This window comes from Mus pahari, chromosome 3 (assembly GCF_900095145.1).
Source record: "Mus pahari chromosome 3, PAHARI_EIJ_v1.1, whole genome shotgun sequence".
NCBI classification, from domain to species: Eukaryota; Metazoa; Chordata; class Mammalia; order Rodentia; family Muridae; genus Mus; species Mus pahari.
Window position 1 is genome coordinate 22,449,782 of NC_034592.1, and position 15,043 is coordinate 22,464,824.

General features: G+C 44.0%; 1 protein-coding gene across 11 annotated transcripts in view; it reads left to right on the forward strand.

The window, feature by feature from the left end:
- The window catches only part of Cntrl (centriolin), a 75,176-nt gene that overhangs the window by 53,255 nt on the left and 6,878 nt on the right, over positions 1 to 15,043 (forward strand). For 10 of the 11 annotated variants that reach the window (XM_021192973.1, XM_021192972.2, XM_029536468.1 and 7 more), the window contains 12 exons: positions 616 to 808; positions 3,230 to 3,360; positions 3,669 to 3,809; positions 3,934 to 4,060; positions 4,213 to 4,377; positions 5,049 to 5,208; positions 7,291 to 7,406; positions 7,494 to 7,711; positions 11,284 to 11,441; positions 12,786 to 12,859; positions 14,014 to 14,202; positions 14,414 to 14,639. In XM_021192973.1, coding sequence (XP_021048632.1) covers positions 616 to 808; positions 3,230 to 3,360; positions 3,669 to 3,809; positions 3,934 to 4,060; positions 4,213 to 4,377; positions 5,049 to 5,208; positions 7,291 to 7,406; positions 7,494 to 7,711; positions 11,284 to 11,441; positions 12,786 to 12,859; positions 14,014 to 14,202; positions 14,414 to 14,639 — 1,898 coding nt within the window. The remainder of the gene's footprint in view (positions 1 to 615; positions 809 to 3,229; positions 3,361 to 3,668; positions 3,810 to 3,933; positions 4,061 to 4,212; positions 4,378 to 5,048; positions 5,209 to 7,290; positions 7,407 to 7,493; positions 7,712 to 11,283; positions 11,442 to 12,785; positions 12,860 to 14,013; positions 14,203 to 14,413; positions 14,640 to 15,043) is intronic. The other variant, XM_029536465.1, reaches the window with a different exon arrangement.

The window sequence follows — 15,043 nt, forward strand, 5'->3', positions numbered from 1 at the left end:
TGTAGTGTGTAGAATTGCATGCTCTGGGACTGTCCTTGACAACTAAGGGACTGGAAATTTTTGTGTAGTCATTTCCTTTATCTCTGCTCTTCAGGAAAATGATGTGGCAATGCTGTCTTGGCCAGCTGCTGACCCTCGTCCATCAAGTCTTGTGACATAGTGTGCTTTTACTGCCAGGAATACACTGTGTTTATAATAAGAATGTAGTTTGAACATGTAGCAAATTCCTTAGCTGGGTGCTGGGTGGCACATACTTCTAATCCCAGCACTTGAGAGACAAGGGCAGGCAGATCTCTGAGTTCGAGGCCAACCTGATGTACAGAGTGAGTTCCAGGACAGCCAGGGCTACACAGCAAAACCCTGCCTCCAAAAAAAAAAAAAAAAAAAAAAAAAAAAGGGAAGGAGGGAAGGAGGGAAGGAGGGAAGGAGGGAAGGAGGGAAGGAAGGAAGGAAGGTGACTTTTTTTCTGTTAGTAAATTTATTGAGTAGTTTAGAAGTAAAAAAAAAAAAAAAAAAAAAACAAAGTAAGTTTTTTAATATTCTTCATAGGCTATCAGTGTCCATATTGCCATATTGTCTGTGTTTAAAATCTCTTGATATTTATGTAATTTTTAGGGACTTCATTGATGGAAATGTTGAGAATCTTATGACTGAACTAGAAATAGAAAAGTCTCTCAGACATCATGAGGATATCGTAGATGAAATTGAGTGCCTAGAGAAAACTCTCCTGAAACGCCGCTCGGAACTCAGGGAAGCTGACCGACTTCTGGCGGAAGCGGAGAATGAGTTTGCATGCACCAAGGAGAAGGTGTGTCTAGTGTGCTTCAGGCTGGCCTCCTGGGGGCCGTTCACCTAAAACTGGAAAGCAATGGTGGCAAAGAACACGCTGTCTGAGATGGACATCTGAGCAAGTCACCTAGGTCCACTGACTTTGCTCACCTTGTCTATAAATTCAAGCTAAGAATGTGTGGACTGTTGCGTGTGGATTAAATGCATGCTTTAGATTCCAGATACTGTGCTATTTAGTTCTCAGCATGCCCTGCTTGCCCGGCTGAGTGTGTTGTGGGGCAGAGGTGAGGTGGTTGTTTGTTTTAACTTTGGACTTTTCAATCTGTGTCTTTTAAAATAACAAATCGATTCTTATAGAAGTCTTCCTTCATCACGTTGATAACAGAAGTAATGATCTATTTTCAATTCCTGGGTCATAGATTTCTATTCATTTAGGTACAGCCAAGTTGAAATTGACAGAAAGAAAGGTTCTAAGATGTTCTTTGCTGGTATGTTACCTCTGGACTACCGAGTGAGTGGTAGTAGCAGTCTTTAAGACACAATGCAGCAGAAAGCCGAAGAGGGAAAGTGACTTCCTATTCATGTGATTCCATTCATGAATGCCATTTCCTTTAGCAGCCCTGGCAGCCCTGGGACATAGTGTTAACTTGGATTACACATGTAGCTCAGAGTCACATAGTTGAAGCTCTGCCTTCTCTAGGGTTCTTTAGTTAAAAGAGAATTCCAGAGAGAAAGAGGCCCTGAGCACACAAAGTACCTCAGGAACTGTTTTTACTTTGTTAGTTCAACTTGGATCGATTTAAGTTAATAGAAACCTGTAGTTGGAACTGAGTGATTGGCTTCACCTCTTACATTCTGTGTATCATGACTGTTGTTACAGAAACACTGCTCTCACCTCAAAGAGGGACAAGATAATCTATCCTGGAGCCAATGGCTCGACATTTCATATTCTGATGTATTAATAGTTTCATAAAGATTTTATAGTAACAACACACAAAAAAGCCATAACCCACGACATTTTGAAATGCATTGGTGGGAACGTTAGAGAAGCGGGGGCAGCCAGGCAGAGACTGCAGCTGCAAGCTTCAGGTGCTGTCCGGAAACCTTCTGTTAAGTTCATACACCCCAAACGGTTTTTGGTTTTGTTTTTTAACCTGTTTTTCAGGATGTTGGATCAGCTTTCTCTGCTAGTCAACAGGGTGTTGGTCACCACCCAGAGGTGGGCAAGGAATGCCTCCTTAGGAGACTGAAGCTAACATAGTATAGTATACATTGCAGTGAGTCTGTGGACCTGCAGACTTCCAACCCCTCCACATTATTAAAGTCCATCTGTCTTTGCAGGCATAGCTCCTATCCAGGAATGGTTCTAACTGAGAACAAGGAAGTCCTCATGTCTTTTCCTATGGCCATTCCTTGTACTGTAAACGTTAGGTTGCTGTGGCTATGTAGGTGCTGTGGAACTAGAGAAAACATCTTCCTTGTATTTATGTTATGTAGGTGTTATGGAACTAGAGAAAACATGTCTCCTGTATTTGTTTTAATCAGTGACCTTGGCAGCAGAGTGACCACAGTGGAGACACTCTGCCCTCCAAGGGACTCCCTTAAGTAGACGGTGAGCCCTGCTCAAGGCTTTGCTAATGAGCCAGCAGAAGGCAGCTATCTGAAGAGAAGCGGTGACAGTGCTAAAATGGTCTAGCATTGTGGACCCTGCCAAAGAGATGACACCCAGTTAATAGACAGATTTCACGTGCAGCCACATCTGACTCTGGAGACTGTGAGTCAGTGCAAACTAAAATCTTATATCTATTAAACCTCTTGCTCTAGATGGATCAGGAAACCAAGTTGATTTTTTGAAAGTATTTTTGCCAAATCTCGCCTAGGAGTATGTCTAAAGACTTCAAAGTAAGTCGCTATCACAAAGTGAGGGTCCTTTTACAATGTCTCAAGTAAGAAGAATCTGTGTGGATGGAAGCTTGGCATTGCCATTTAGTTGGCTAGGTTTGATAATCACATTTTTGGAATAAAAAGATATCTCCATTCTCATCATCTTCAGATGACTTTTTTCATAAATGCTCCACCTTTGTTGACACAAACATAGTTTTATATAGTTCCTCTCACAGCACTTATACCATTTAAGATATTTTTCTGGCCCAACATATTCTAACATCTGCATGCTGCAACATTGTCATTTTAAAGACTAACTAGCATTCTGTTTTATTACACTGTTTTTATTTGTCAAGATTTATCTTATCTCATTACATTTTTACACAGTAATTATTTGCTTCTGGATAATTTTCTAAGCATTAGATTTAGAGCAAAGGAATGTTTTCACATTTTTCTGTTTTTAATCTTGTTTTCTAAGAGTTGTACCAGTTAATACTGCCAGTAACTGTAGTGAGTACTGTAGCCGAATTATTTTTAATGACAGTTTCTTTTCTAGACAAAGAGTGCTGTTGAAAAGTTCACTGATGCCAAGAGAGATTTATTACAAACCGAGTCAGATGCTGAGGCACTAGAAAAGAGAGCCCAGGAGACTGCACTTAACCTTGTGAAAGCAGAGCAGCAGCTAAGGTGGGTGGAGCTCGGGCCTCTGAGGTGGGTGGAGCTCAGGCCTTTGAGGTGGGTGGAGCTAGGGCCTCTGAGGTGGGTGGAGCTCGGGGCCTCTGAGGTGGGTTGCTCTGGTCTCTGAGGTGGGTGGAGCCAGGACCTCGGGTGGGTGGAGCTCAGGGCCTCTGAGGTGGGTGGAGCCAGGACCTCTGAGGTGGGTGGAGCTTGGGCCTTGGGTAGGTAGGGCCCAGGTGCTGAGGGCTCAAGCACTCAGGGGAATGGTTCTTCCATGCTGTGCCTTAAGGGCCAGGGGGATGAATACTCCATTGTAGATTGCTCCAGGCTGATGCAGAGGACTTGGAGCAGCACAAAATCAAACAAGAAGAAATCTTGAAAGAAATAAACAAAGTTGTAGCAGCCAAAGATGCCGATTTCCAGTGTCTAAACGAGAAGAAGGAAAAACTGACAGAAGAGTAAGGCCTTTTAGGGGTAGGGGTGGGGTGGGATGGAATGGAATGGGAAGAGAGTGTTCTAGAGCAGCTGTGGGCATCTGGCTCCTTTAGAGGAGGGCTGCTGAAGTCCTGCCCTGCCATGTAGGCTTCAGAGTCTGCAGAGAGACATCGAGGCAGCACAACACAGTGAGGATCACCACCTTCAGGTCCTTAGGGAGTCTGAGACTCTCCTTCAGGCCAAGAAAGCTGAGCTGGAGACACTGAAAAGCCAGGTATGACAGCAGATACCTGGAACTGACTGTTTTTGTACATATTTTGGATTGCTGAATCAGGTTTACTTGGTTGTAGAAGAGATGGAAAGCTATAAGCTGAAATACTAAGAATACATGTGTCCTTGAGTCACCCTTGCCGTCTCCCTTGTCAGGTGACAAGCCAGCAACAGGAGTTGGCTGTCCTCAACTCACAGTTGGGGCATAGAAGGGAGGAGCTGCTTCTACTCCAGGACAGCCTCGCCCAGGCAAAAGCTGACCTCCAGGAAGCCCTGACACTGGGGGAGACGGAAGTTGCTGAGAAGTGCAGTCACATTAGGGTATGTTTGCCGTAGGCTTTCTTAGAAGTCCAGGGCAGAGCTGTGGTTTACTTTAAAGTGTCCCAGATAGAAGGGCCCCTATAGCATCATTTGGGGTGTTAATGTATTAGTGCTGAGGCAGTCATGTGGCCTCTGAGGACACTCTGAGTTCTCTTGTCTCTTGGCTTTCTCATGTGTTTCCTGTCCAGGGATGCCCTTATTGAAGTCATAGACAACATCACATCCTGCCTGATTCTCGTGGTTTAACCACAGCAGCCTCCTGGGTTTTTTGTTTGTTTGTTTTTGTTTTTTCTAAGCTGCTCTTAAGGAGTTTCTTTATCTTGTATTTAATAATATCTGCCTGTGTCCTGAGCACCTCAGTTTGTGACTGTCTGTGCCTCCAGCCTTCTGCATCTGACAGTCACTGAGGCTGGGAACAGCCTTTGCGTGGGGTAAATGGCACAAACACATCTGCAGGAACACAGGTTACTTCTTCATATTACATGGTACGTGTTGGTGCAAAATATAGCACTGTTCTTGGTACCAAAGGCAAAAATTATAATTTAATGTAAAATGTAATATAAATTAAATTACAAATTAGATGTATGAGATAGAATAATAACAGAACTGACTGGTGTAAAGGGGATTTTGATTTGTAATTTACAGAGAAGCTGACTTTTATTTAAACACAGGAAGTAAAATCACTTCTGGAAGAACTAAGTTTTGAGAAAGGAGAACTGAATGTCCACATCAGTGAAAAGAAGACTCAGCTCACACTTATAAAGCAGGAGATAGAGAAAGAGGAAGAGAATCTTCAGGTAGTTCTACAGCAACTGTCGAAACATAAGACTGGTGAGTTTAAAAAGCAAGTCATAGAGTGTGAGACTGGCCACATCTGCACTGCAGGTCACAGCGAAGTGCACCTGGCCAAATTCACCTCTGAATTGTAAGCTCACTAATAAGCAAATTACAAAAGGAACGTGATGTTTCCTGCCGTTCAGTTTGCTAAGGATTATTTAAAGCAAAATAAGCATTTGGGTAGCTGGTGAGAGCAGGGAACTCTCACAGCTGGTGGGAGAAGAATGGAGATGCTCAGCCAGGGCTTCAACACTCCAAACATTCAAGCTTATAAAACCAAAGTGCCAATTTCTATTCATCCAGAGATTTCTATCCATCCTTTATGTGTGCCACAGCAAGATTTACACTTAGGAGCCTGGAAAGAAAAGGCTTATGTTTACCCTTATGCCACATAAAACTAGAGTAAACCTCTGAGATAAGCTGTGAGTGTGGGAGAGAGCCCAGTTATTTACTTACTCATGTTACCCTGTTTCCTTTTGTGTGTGCATCCCTGTGTACGTGCACAGCCAGAGGAGACCATCGCATGGCCTGTTGGGTCACTCTCTCATGCTGTTGAGACAAGGGCTCTCTCTCACTCAGCCAGGTCCCTTATCTCTGCACACCCTCAGCATACATGCAGAGCACTGCAGTTATAGATGTCCGCCAGCAAGCCCCAGTGACCCTTCTGCCTCTCATCCACACGGGGGGTTACTGGTACATGTACAGCCACACACAGCTTTTTGTGTGGGTGCTGGGAGCCAAACCTGAGTCCTCATACCTATATAGCAAATGCTTTTACTTACCGTGTCCTGGACACCTGACTAGGGCAGGAAGAGAATGAGGAAAAAGCAGACATGCAGTCTGGCACACAGAGAAGGGGATCAGGTGGTCATGCTCACTTTGCTAGAGCAGCACCAGTTACACAGCAGCCCAGGTCCTCAGTTTATTACGCACAGCAGTACAGCTCAGCAGTACAGAATTTTGTATAGCCTGTTTGGAATTGTGCCAGTGTTGTTTAGGCAGTGTGTGGTTGAGACTTGGTGAGTGTAGATCCCCTATCATAGCTAGAAGATCAGTCTCACTATAGACTTCCTGGTCCTCTGGCTCTCATATCTTCTACCTTCTCTTCTGAGGTTCCGGAGCTCTTCTGAGATGTTCCGGAGGGGCACAGTCTCCTAGGAGGTCTCTGTAGGCCTGGCTAGCAGTCTATAAGCGGCTGGGAGGACGCAGCTGCAGTAGCTAGCATGTGCACACACAGTCAGCACTCACACTCAGGCTAGGGAAGCAAGGCTTCACTCAGTCAAGTCAACTTCCTGTCTAGAGCTTCCATGTCTGCCTGAGGCAGATCATCACCCTTGACTGTGGGTCTGAGGCCATGCTAGTCAAACAGTGTACTCCTGAAATAAAACACCACAAAGTACTGTCATAGTAGTCAGCTTTTGAGTTATTTATTACATTGTCGTGTGTGTGTGTGTGTGTGTGTGTGTGTGTGTGTGTGTGTGAGAGAGAGAGAGAGACAGACAGACAGACAGACAGACAGACAGACAGACAGACAGACGGTATGGACTTGGAGTCAGGACAGATTTGGGGAGTTCGTTCCCTCATACTCATGCCAGGTCATCATGTCACTGCCCCTTCTAGAGATTTCTTAGCACATTTACCATTGGCTGTTAGGCTCCTTTCCCAGATTTTCTGCAGAGAACAAATACCCATACTTTAAAGGTTTTCCTAGCTTTTAATAACTAGAGTTGGGGCATTGTAACTGTTTTTGTTACAGTGTTTTTAACAAATTAGTGTTGGATTTTTTATTTTGTTTTTGTTTTTCTGAAATAGGGTTTCTCAGAGATCTACCTGCCTCTGTCTCTCTAGTGCTGGGATTAAAGATGTGCACCACCAGTGCCCAGCACAAATTAATGTTTTTAACAGTACTTTCAAAAAGGTTTTTCCCTTACAAATAAAATTAATACCATTTAGGCAACACAGCAAAACAAAATTTTTTTCTCTTTCTGCTCAGTGAACGAGGAGTTATAGTTTGTTCTGTTTTTTTTTGTTTCCTCCCCTGGTTCACAAACACTGACCCTGTTTTGTCTCTGTCAGAACTAAAGAATGTTGCAGACATACTGCATCTTGAAACCAACGAGCTCCAAGCTCTGAAGCTACAACATGACCAGAAGGTGGTGGAGCTGGAGAAGGCACAGGTGGACGTGCTGCAGGTACAGAGGAAAGGTCGCCTCTGAGCCGCTGCCACACACCTCAGACTTTCTCTTTCAGGATGTCTGAATCTTCTCTCTCCCACTCAGGAGAAACTAGAGCTAGAGAATTTGCAGCAGACAGCGCAGCAACAAAGAAGGGAGCTAGAATGGCAGAGACAGCTCCTGGAGAGAGACAGGCGAGAGACAGAGCGAGTGAGGGCAGAGAGCCAGGCCCTGCAGTCTTGCGTTGAATGTCTGAATAAAGAAAAGGAAGATCTCCAAGAACAGTGTGAGAACTGGGAAAAGAAGTCTTCCCACGCCAAAAGGTAAGGGCAACAATAAAGACATGTGGGGGTGGCAAACATGAGAACAGAGAGATGCTCATGGGGGTGCATTCTGTAATCCCAGCACCCACCAAGTGGAGGCAGGAGCATTGCTGTGGATTTGAAACCACCATGGCCTACACAGTAGGCTGCAAGCCATCAGCTACTTAGTCAGAACCTATCTCAAGTCGACAGTAGAAGCCACATGTGGTGGTACATACCTTTAACCCTAGCACTCAGGAAGCAGAAGCAGTCAGATCTCTGAGTTCAAGGCCTATGGAGTGAGTTCCAGGATAAGTCAGGGCTACACAGAAAAACCTTCTTAAAAAACCAACAAAAGAGCAAAAATTATAACAAAAGAAAAAAAAAAAAAAACAGAAAAAACAGTATTGTTCAGACATGATAGCATAATTTTCTGATGCCATTTTTTCTTGGTTACTTTTGCCCTAATCTTTCCCCTTAAGAGCATTTTTAACAGACTACCTTGCCTGGGGTAGATAGGCGGCTCAGTCAGGAAAGCGCCTTTTAAGCTTGAGGACTTTTAAGTCTCCACATTAAAGCAGAAACAGCAGTAATCGCCGGGCTTGGTGGCGCACACCTTTAATCCCAGCACTTGGGAGGCAGGGGCAGGCGGATTTCTGAGTTCGAGGCCAGCCTGGTCTACAAAGTGAGTTCCAGGACAGCCAAGGCTATACAGAGAAACCCTGTCTAGAAAAAAACAAAAAACAAAAACAAAAACAAAAACAAAAAAAAAAGAAACAGCAGTAATCCAGCAATGGGGATTACGTAGAGACAAGTGCATCTCTGGACACAAGCCTACCCTCCATGAGCTGCAGGCCAGTGAGACCCTGACTCTAAAGGAAAAAGAAGAGCAGCTCTTAGACCCCCAAGTTTGTCCTCCAGGACAGTCTTTTGCTGGAAGTAAACGGAAAGGAAGATTTTGTTCACTGCTATAAGAAGACAGATTTTTCTCAAATTGATCTATATATTCAGAACAATTACAGTCAAAATCCCACTAAGTTTTTTTTTTCTTTTTTAAAAGTCATAAGTTCTAAATTTTTGTTTTGTGTGTGTGTGTTTTTCGAGACAGGGTTTCTCTGTGTAGCCCTGGCTGTCCTGGAACTCACTTTGTAGACCAGGCTGGCCTCAAACTCAGAAATCCACCTGCTTCTGCCACCATGTCCGGCTTCATAAGTTCTAAAATTTATAAGAAAATGCAAAGAACCTGTAGACATACCACCAAAAAAAAAAAAAAAGAAAAAGAAAAAAAGAAAAGAAAATGAGAAAGGAGCTAAGACTAACACGCCTGACTTTAGCACTTAGTACAGATTATAGTGATCACAGTCCTGTTGGACTACACAGCAAAGTGGGTGCAGGGGACAGAGCAGAGCCCTTCTAATGCTGCAACGTTCATACAGTTCCTCATGTCATGACCCCAACCATAACATCATTTTCATTGCTACTTCATAACTGTAATTTTGCTACTGCTATGAATCATAATGGAAATAGCTGTGTTTTCTGGTGGTCTTGGGCAACCCCTGTGGAAGGTAAAATCCCTGAATGGTTGAGACTGCAGGTTGAGAACTGCTGGAATAAAGGTTTAGAAATGAGCTTTGATATATGAAGCAAAGGTTTTGAGAAAGATTGAAAGCTATCTTTTCAACAGAATAGCCTTTTTAGAATTAATGCTAAAAGAATTGAAGATCCAAAATAGAAAATTTGATCTGTATTTTACTATATAAAAAAATGGAGGTGCTCAGCAGTTCGAGCGCCGGCTGCTTCCAGAGGACTTGAGTTTGATTCTTACCACCTAACATGGCAGCGCACAACCACGTGTAACTCTGGTTCTAGGAAATCTGATACTCCCTTCTGGCTGCTGTGAGCACCAGGCATGCAAGTAGTGAACAGACACACATGCAGGCTGAACAGCATGCCCATAAACAAGCCAGCAGAGTGCCTCAGTGGGGCAAGGTTGGGACAACCTGAGTTTAATTCCCAGAACCCACCAAACAGAAGGAGAATACCAACTCCTTGCGTTGTCATTTTATCTCCACACATGTGCCATGGCATGTGCATACCCATTCCCACTGAATAAATCGGTGTAAAATAAAATGAGCCATGAATATAAATGTAAATTTTAAAATATACAACTTAGAGAAGGTAAGCCCTTTGTGACTTTGAGTAGGACAAAATTCTTCTTAATTAGATGCCAAAAGCATGATCCATAAAAACCCACAATAAAGCACAAAGGCGGAGAGAGAGCTCAGTGTGACCTGGGCTTCAGGACGAACACCCACATAAAAAGCTGGGCATTACAGGGTGGAGATAAGTGGACCCCACTGGCCAGCCAATTTAGCCAAGAGTGAGTTCCAGGTTCAGTGAGAGAGCATCTATTTCACATGTGCCTATTCAGGTAAGCACACTTTACACACATGTGTTCACACATACACACAAAATTAAACAAATAGAACAAGACATTTTTAAAGCTGACAGGATAGTGGAGGTGAGGATTCAAAGCCCAGCAATCCTGATGCCCTTAGGTCGGTCCCTGGAACCTAGTGAGAAGGACAGGTGCTCTGGGTATGCATCTGAGATCCCAGCACTCCTGTGGCAAGACAAGAAGCGAGGATAGAAAATCACCTGGAAGCCCACATGCCATAGCAGGAACACGAGCCAGGGCAAAGAACCAGCTTCCGAGCCTGTCCTCTGCCCTGCGCTCACACGAATGCACAGTAATAAGAAACACGTGATCTTACTAGAAACTAGACAGGTGTGGTGGCACTCGATTTAATTCCTGTACTCAGGAGGCAGACGCAGGTGGATTTCTGAGTTAGAGGCTAGCCTGGTCTACATAGTTCTAGGATAGCCAGGGATATCTAGAAGACCCTCTCTCTAAAAACCAAAAATAAAATTAAAAACAAAAACTGGACATTTAAAAGGGTCACTCTAAAATATACTATTAAAACTAAAGAAAAATACATGACAGCAGTTAGGAGAAAAGACTTTGAACATGGTATGTAACATAGGACTTAGGTCCACAAACGTATGGTGTGGAAAGTCTTCCAAACTTGATAAGAAATTACCTGTGTTTTTAAATGGGCAAAAGATTTGAACATATATATATATATATTTTTTTTTTTAAAGATTTATTTATTTATTATATGTAAGTACACTGTAGCTGTCTTCAGACATTCCAGAAGAGGGAGTCAGATTTTGTTAAGGATGGTTGTGAGCCACTATGTGGTTGCTGGGATTTGAACTCCGGAACTTCGAAAGAGCAGTCGGGTGCTCTTACCCACTGAGCCATCTCACCAGCCCTGAACATATATTTTTATAGAAGATATATAATGGAAAATAAGCACGAGGGAAATCCAGGTTAAAACCACAGTCGATGACGTGCCTGCTAGTATGACCAATGCTCAGAGACCCTATTGTACATGTAGTTCTGGCATCTTCCATCTCCAGCCTTACCCTCACCCTGGTGACGTCCACTGTCTGTGCACTGTGGAAGGTAGGGCTGCCACTCATCCACGTAGTGTAGGTGTTTTCTAACAGTCTGCTTTATTCTGTGGTAGAGTTCAAGCAGCCACAGAAGAAAGCAACAAAATGGAGCAGTCCAACCTTGGGAAGCTGGAGCTGAGTGTCAGAAAGCTGCAGCAGGAGCTGGAGCAGCTGAGCCAAGACAAGCTTGCCCTACACAGTGAGGTGGCCGAGGTGCAGCAGCAGCTACAAGGTAAGGAAGGGGCTGAACTGGAGGCCAGGGCTCCACTCACAGCCTTCCCTCAGCTGACGTGATTGGTGCAGAATGGTGTAAAATTAGATTATGGATTTAATTATAGCACTCTGTGAACATACTAAGTCTAAGTTGTACACTTGAAGACACACATGGTACAGGAATTTCATCTTAAGCTTGTTTTTAAAATCTTAACTTATGTTTCTTAGGGAACAGTTTAAAAATAGAGCAAAAAAGGATAAATACAAATTACTTTGGGGCCAGTAAGGTGGTTCAGTAGGTAAAGAGCACTTGCCACCAAGCCTGACAGCCTGAGTTCTGTCATTCAGGAGCACACTAAAAGGAGAGAACTGAGAACTGACACCCAGATATGGACCTTCATCCTCCACACTGATGCAGGGCACATGCTCACACTCACTCCCACAAGTACACACAATAATGAGTTGACATCACCCCTCAGGTCATAACTGTGACTATGTATGGGAGTGGGGGTGTTGAAGGCAATAGTAAAAATGTCTTTTATTACCAAATAATAATTTATTTAGGAGAAATGGCTAAGTATTTATAGCTAATGATTTTTTTGTTTTGTTTTGTTTTTTTGTTTTTTGTTTTGTTTTGTTTTTTTGAGACAGGGTTTCTCTGTGTAGCTCTGGCTGTCCTGGAACTCACTTTGTAGACCAGGCTGGCCTCGAACTCAGAAATCCGCCTGCCTCTGCCTCCCAAGTGCTGGGATTAAAGGCGTGTGCCACCACGCCTGGCGCTAATAATGTATTTTTGAGCATTTATTATGTTCTAGTCATGATGTATGTACTGTCTCATTTAATCCACGTGACACCAATAGATCTGGTGACACACCTATAACTTCAGCACTCAGAAGGAAAAGGCAGGAGGAATGCAAGTTCAAAGCCAACTGGGCCGCATCATGAGACTGTATCAAAAATAAAAACTTCATACCATTTTTGACATAGAACCAGTATTTTATCCATTTACAGATGATGATATTGAGGGTTAATTTTCTTGCTATTTATAGCAATTTTGTCTATACATTGTCTTCATGAAAGAGTGTACCAAGTCTTACATTTCCAATAGCAATGTAGAATATACTCGTTTTTAAACCATGTATCTCACCAACATTATTAGTTAAATGTTTATAAAATTCTATAATATAGAAACCTTTTTAAATCCCACAAGGTTCTACATATAACCTTGATGTCTTTTGGCATCATTGATTTAACAGGAACAAATGTAAATTCAGTTCTGATGTACTTTGAAGGGGGATCCAGTATGTAAACATATATGTTATATGTATACTTCAAATAACATTTTATGAAAACATTTTGGTAGATAAACAGGAAGCCATAAACTCTCTGAAGGAGGAACTGGATAATACCCAAGACCACTTGGACCTAGCAAAGCAGGTAAGGCTCAAAATATAATTGGCTTTTTACAGTTTGCACTACAGTCTCATAGGGCTCCACACAGCATCATAAGGTCATCTACACAGCCCCATAGGACCACCTACCTCCCTTACACAGCACCACAGGGCCTCCTTACCCAGCACAGCCTTCAGATAAGGCTTTGGTCCTTGGGTGGTTCTCTAATCTATTTCAGCTCTTGATTCGTTTACCAAAGCTACGAAGAAGTAAGATAGTCGTTAGACCAAAGTCAAACAGCAGTTCCCAGAAGCCTTAACGAGGATGCTGGGATGTAGGGATCCGTGTGCAGAGCAACTGTCCATTCAGAGCAGGGTCTGCTCAGGTGTGACTAGTGCAGCTGTGGCCCTGTGCTTCTGATGACCGTGCTCTAGGTGACTCAGGGTCAACCTGTGAGAATAGGGCTACAGTTTGGGTTTCAGAGGACTTCAAGCAAATTAGATGAAACACCTCATCTTTCTTCTGTACCTCCAGGGTTCTGTGTTTCTAAGACATAACACTTTTAGAACAAAACCCTTTTTTACTTTTAAGATGTCAGAGTCTTTAAAAAAAAAAAAAAAGATTTATTTATGTATTTATTTCATGTATGTGGGTACACTGTTGTCGTCTTCAGACACCCCAGAAGAGGGCATCAGGTCTGGTTATGAGTCACCATGTGGTTTCTGGGAATTCAGAATCCTGGAACTCAGGACCTCTGGAAGAGTAGTCAGTGTTTTTAACCGCTGAGCCATCTCTCCAGCCCCCAAGATGTCAGATTCTTAAATTTCTCTGTGTTGAAATTTTTTCAGAATTTTTTCTAAGTTTTGAACTTGTCTGAATATTTGGTTCAGTAACAAAGGCAGATTAGTTCTTGAGTCCAGCACCTTTGTCTTCTTGACAGGCCTGGGTTACTCGCAGAGCAGCGTTTATTCCTGCCTTGGCGACAAGGCTGGGGAGCTCTCACTGTGGTCTCACCATCTACTTGTTAGGTGCTAAGACAAGGAAAGCCAGGAATTAACTTCTAGTCCTGGGTACCTTCCTCTAAGTTTGCTGAGAGGATAAAGGAGGTGGCACTTTTCAGACTTGGTGAGCTCTGGACTGACACTGTCACCTTAGGAAGTGGCTCTGTGAGGCGTTTCCGTGTGTTCTTTTGCCTGAAGGACCTGATCCACACCACCAAGTGCCAGAACGCGTTGCTCAGTGAGCAGACGCAGCTGCAGGGGGACATCAGCAAATGGATGGCCAGGTTAGAAAGCTGCCAGAAAGAGACGGAGACAAAGGAACAGCAACTCCAGCAGCTTCAGGATGAGATCAGAGAGAGCAAGCTCCAGCTAGACCAGCAGGAGATGGTACTGTGCTCAGAGGGGGCATACTCGATTCATGGGGCTCTGGGCATCCCATCTCCCCACCCCAGATCACACTGCCCCATGTGCACCTTCTCTGTGACTCTTCGGTTAATATAATTGATAGGTTGTTAAGTCATCCAGCACTGGTCCTGTAAAGAGCTTAGTGGCCATGTGCTAATTAATTAGCAACTTGGGTTATTGTCTCTCTATTCAGATGTTTCAAAAACTCCAGAAAGAAAGAGAACGTGAGGAGCGGAAGTTAGAGGCTGGTAGAGTGACCCTGGAGCAGCAGCAGGGGCAGCTGGAGAAAGAGCTGACAGACCAGAAAAGCAGGCTGAAGCAGCTGCTCACGGACGTGTCGGCAGCTGAAGGACGCCTCGGGACCCTGCAAGAAGAGGAGCGGCGCACTGAGGGCCTGGAGAGGATGCTGTCCCAGGCCAGTAAGTCCATGGCCGCCATCAGAGGAAGGGTGGGAGTGGGGCTGTCCTGGTCATTTGGTGAAGTATGTGACGAAGACCCAGACCTGGCCACCCCAGGAGGAGGCAGGAGAGCCAAAGCGGGAAGGAAGGCAACAGCCCTGGGAAGGATGGCTAAGGACGCAGGGAGGTAGGGCGAGTGTGTCTTTATGGTGAAGTTTGACCCTGAGACTGGCCAGTGTGTCTCTTCGTGCCCTTCTGCCTCTTCCAAGAACAGTGCACAGGAAAGTAGGATATTATGGTGGGATGTTAGAGTCTCTGAAGGACAAGTTATTTGGGAGTAGTGACCTCAGCTATTGGGAAACAGTGTCAGCAGCCTAAGGTTGAGTGCATGAGCTATGCTAGAGTTGGATTTACTTTGGAGTCAC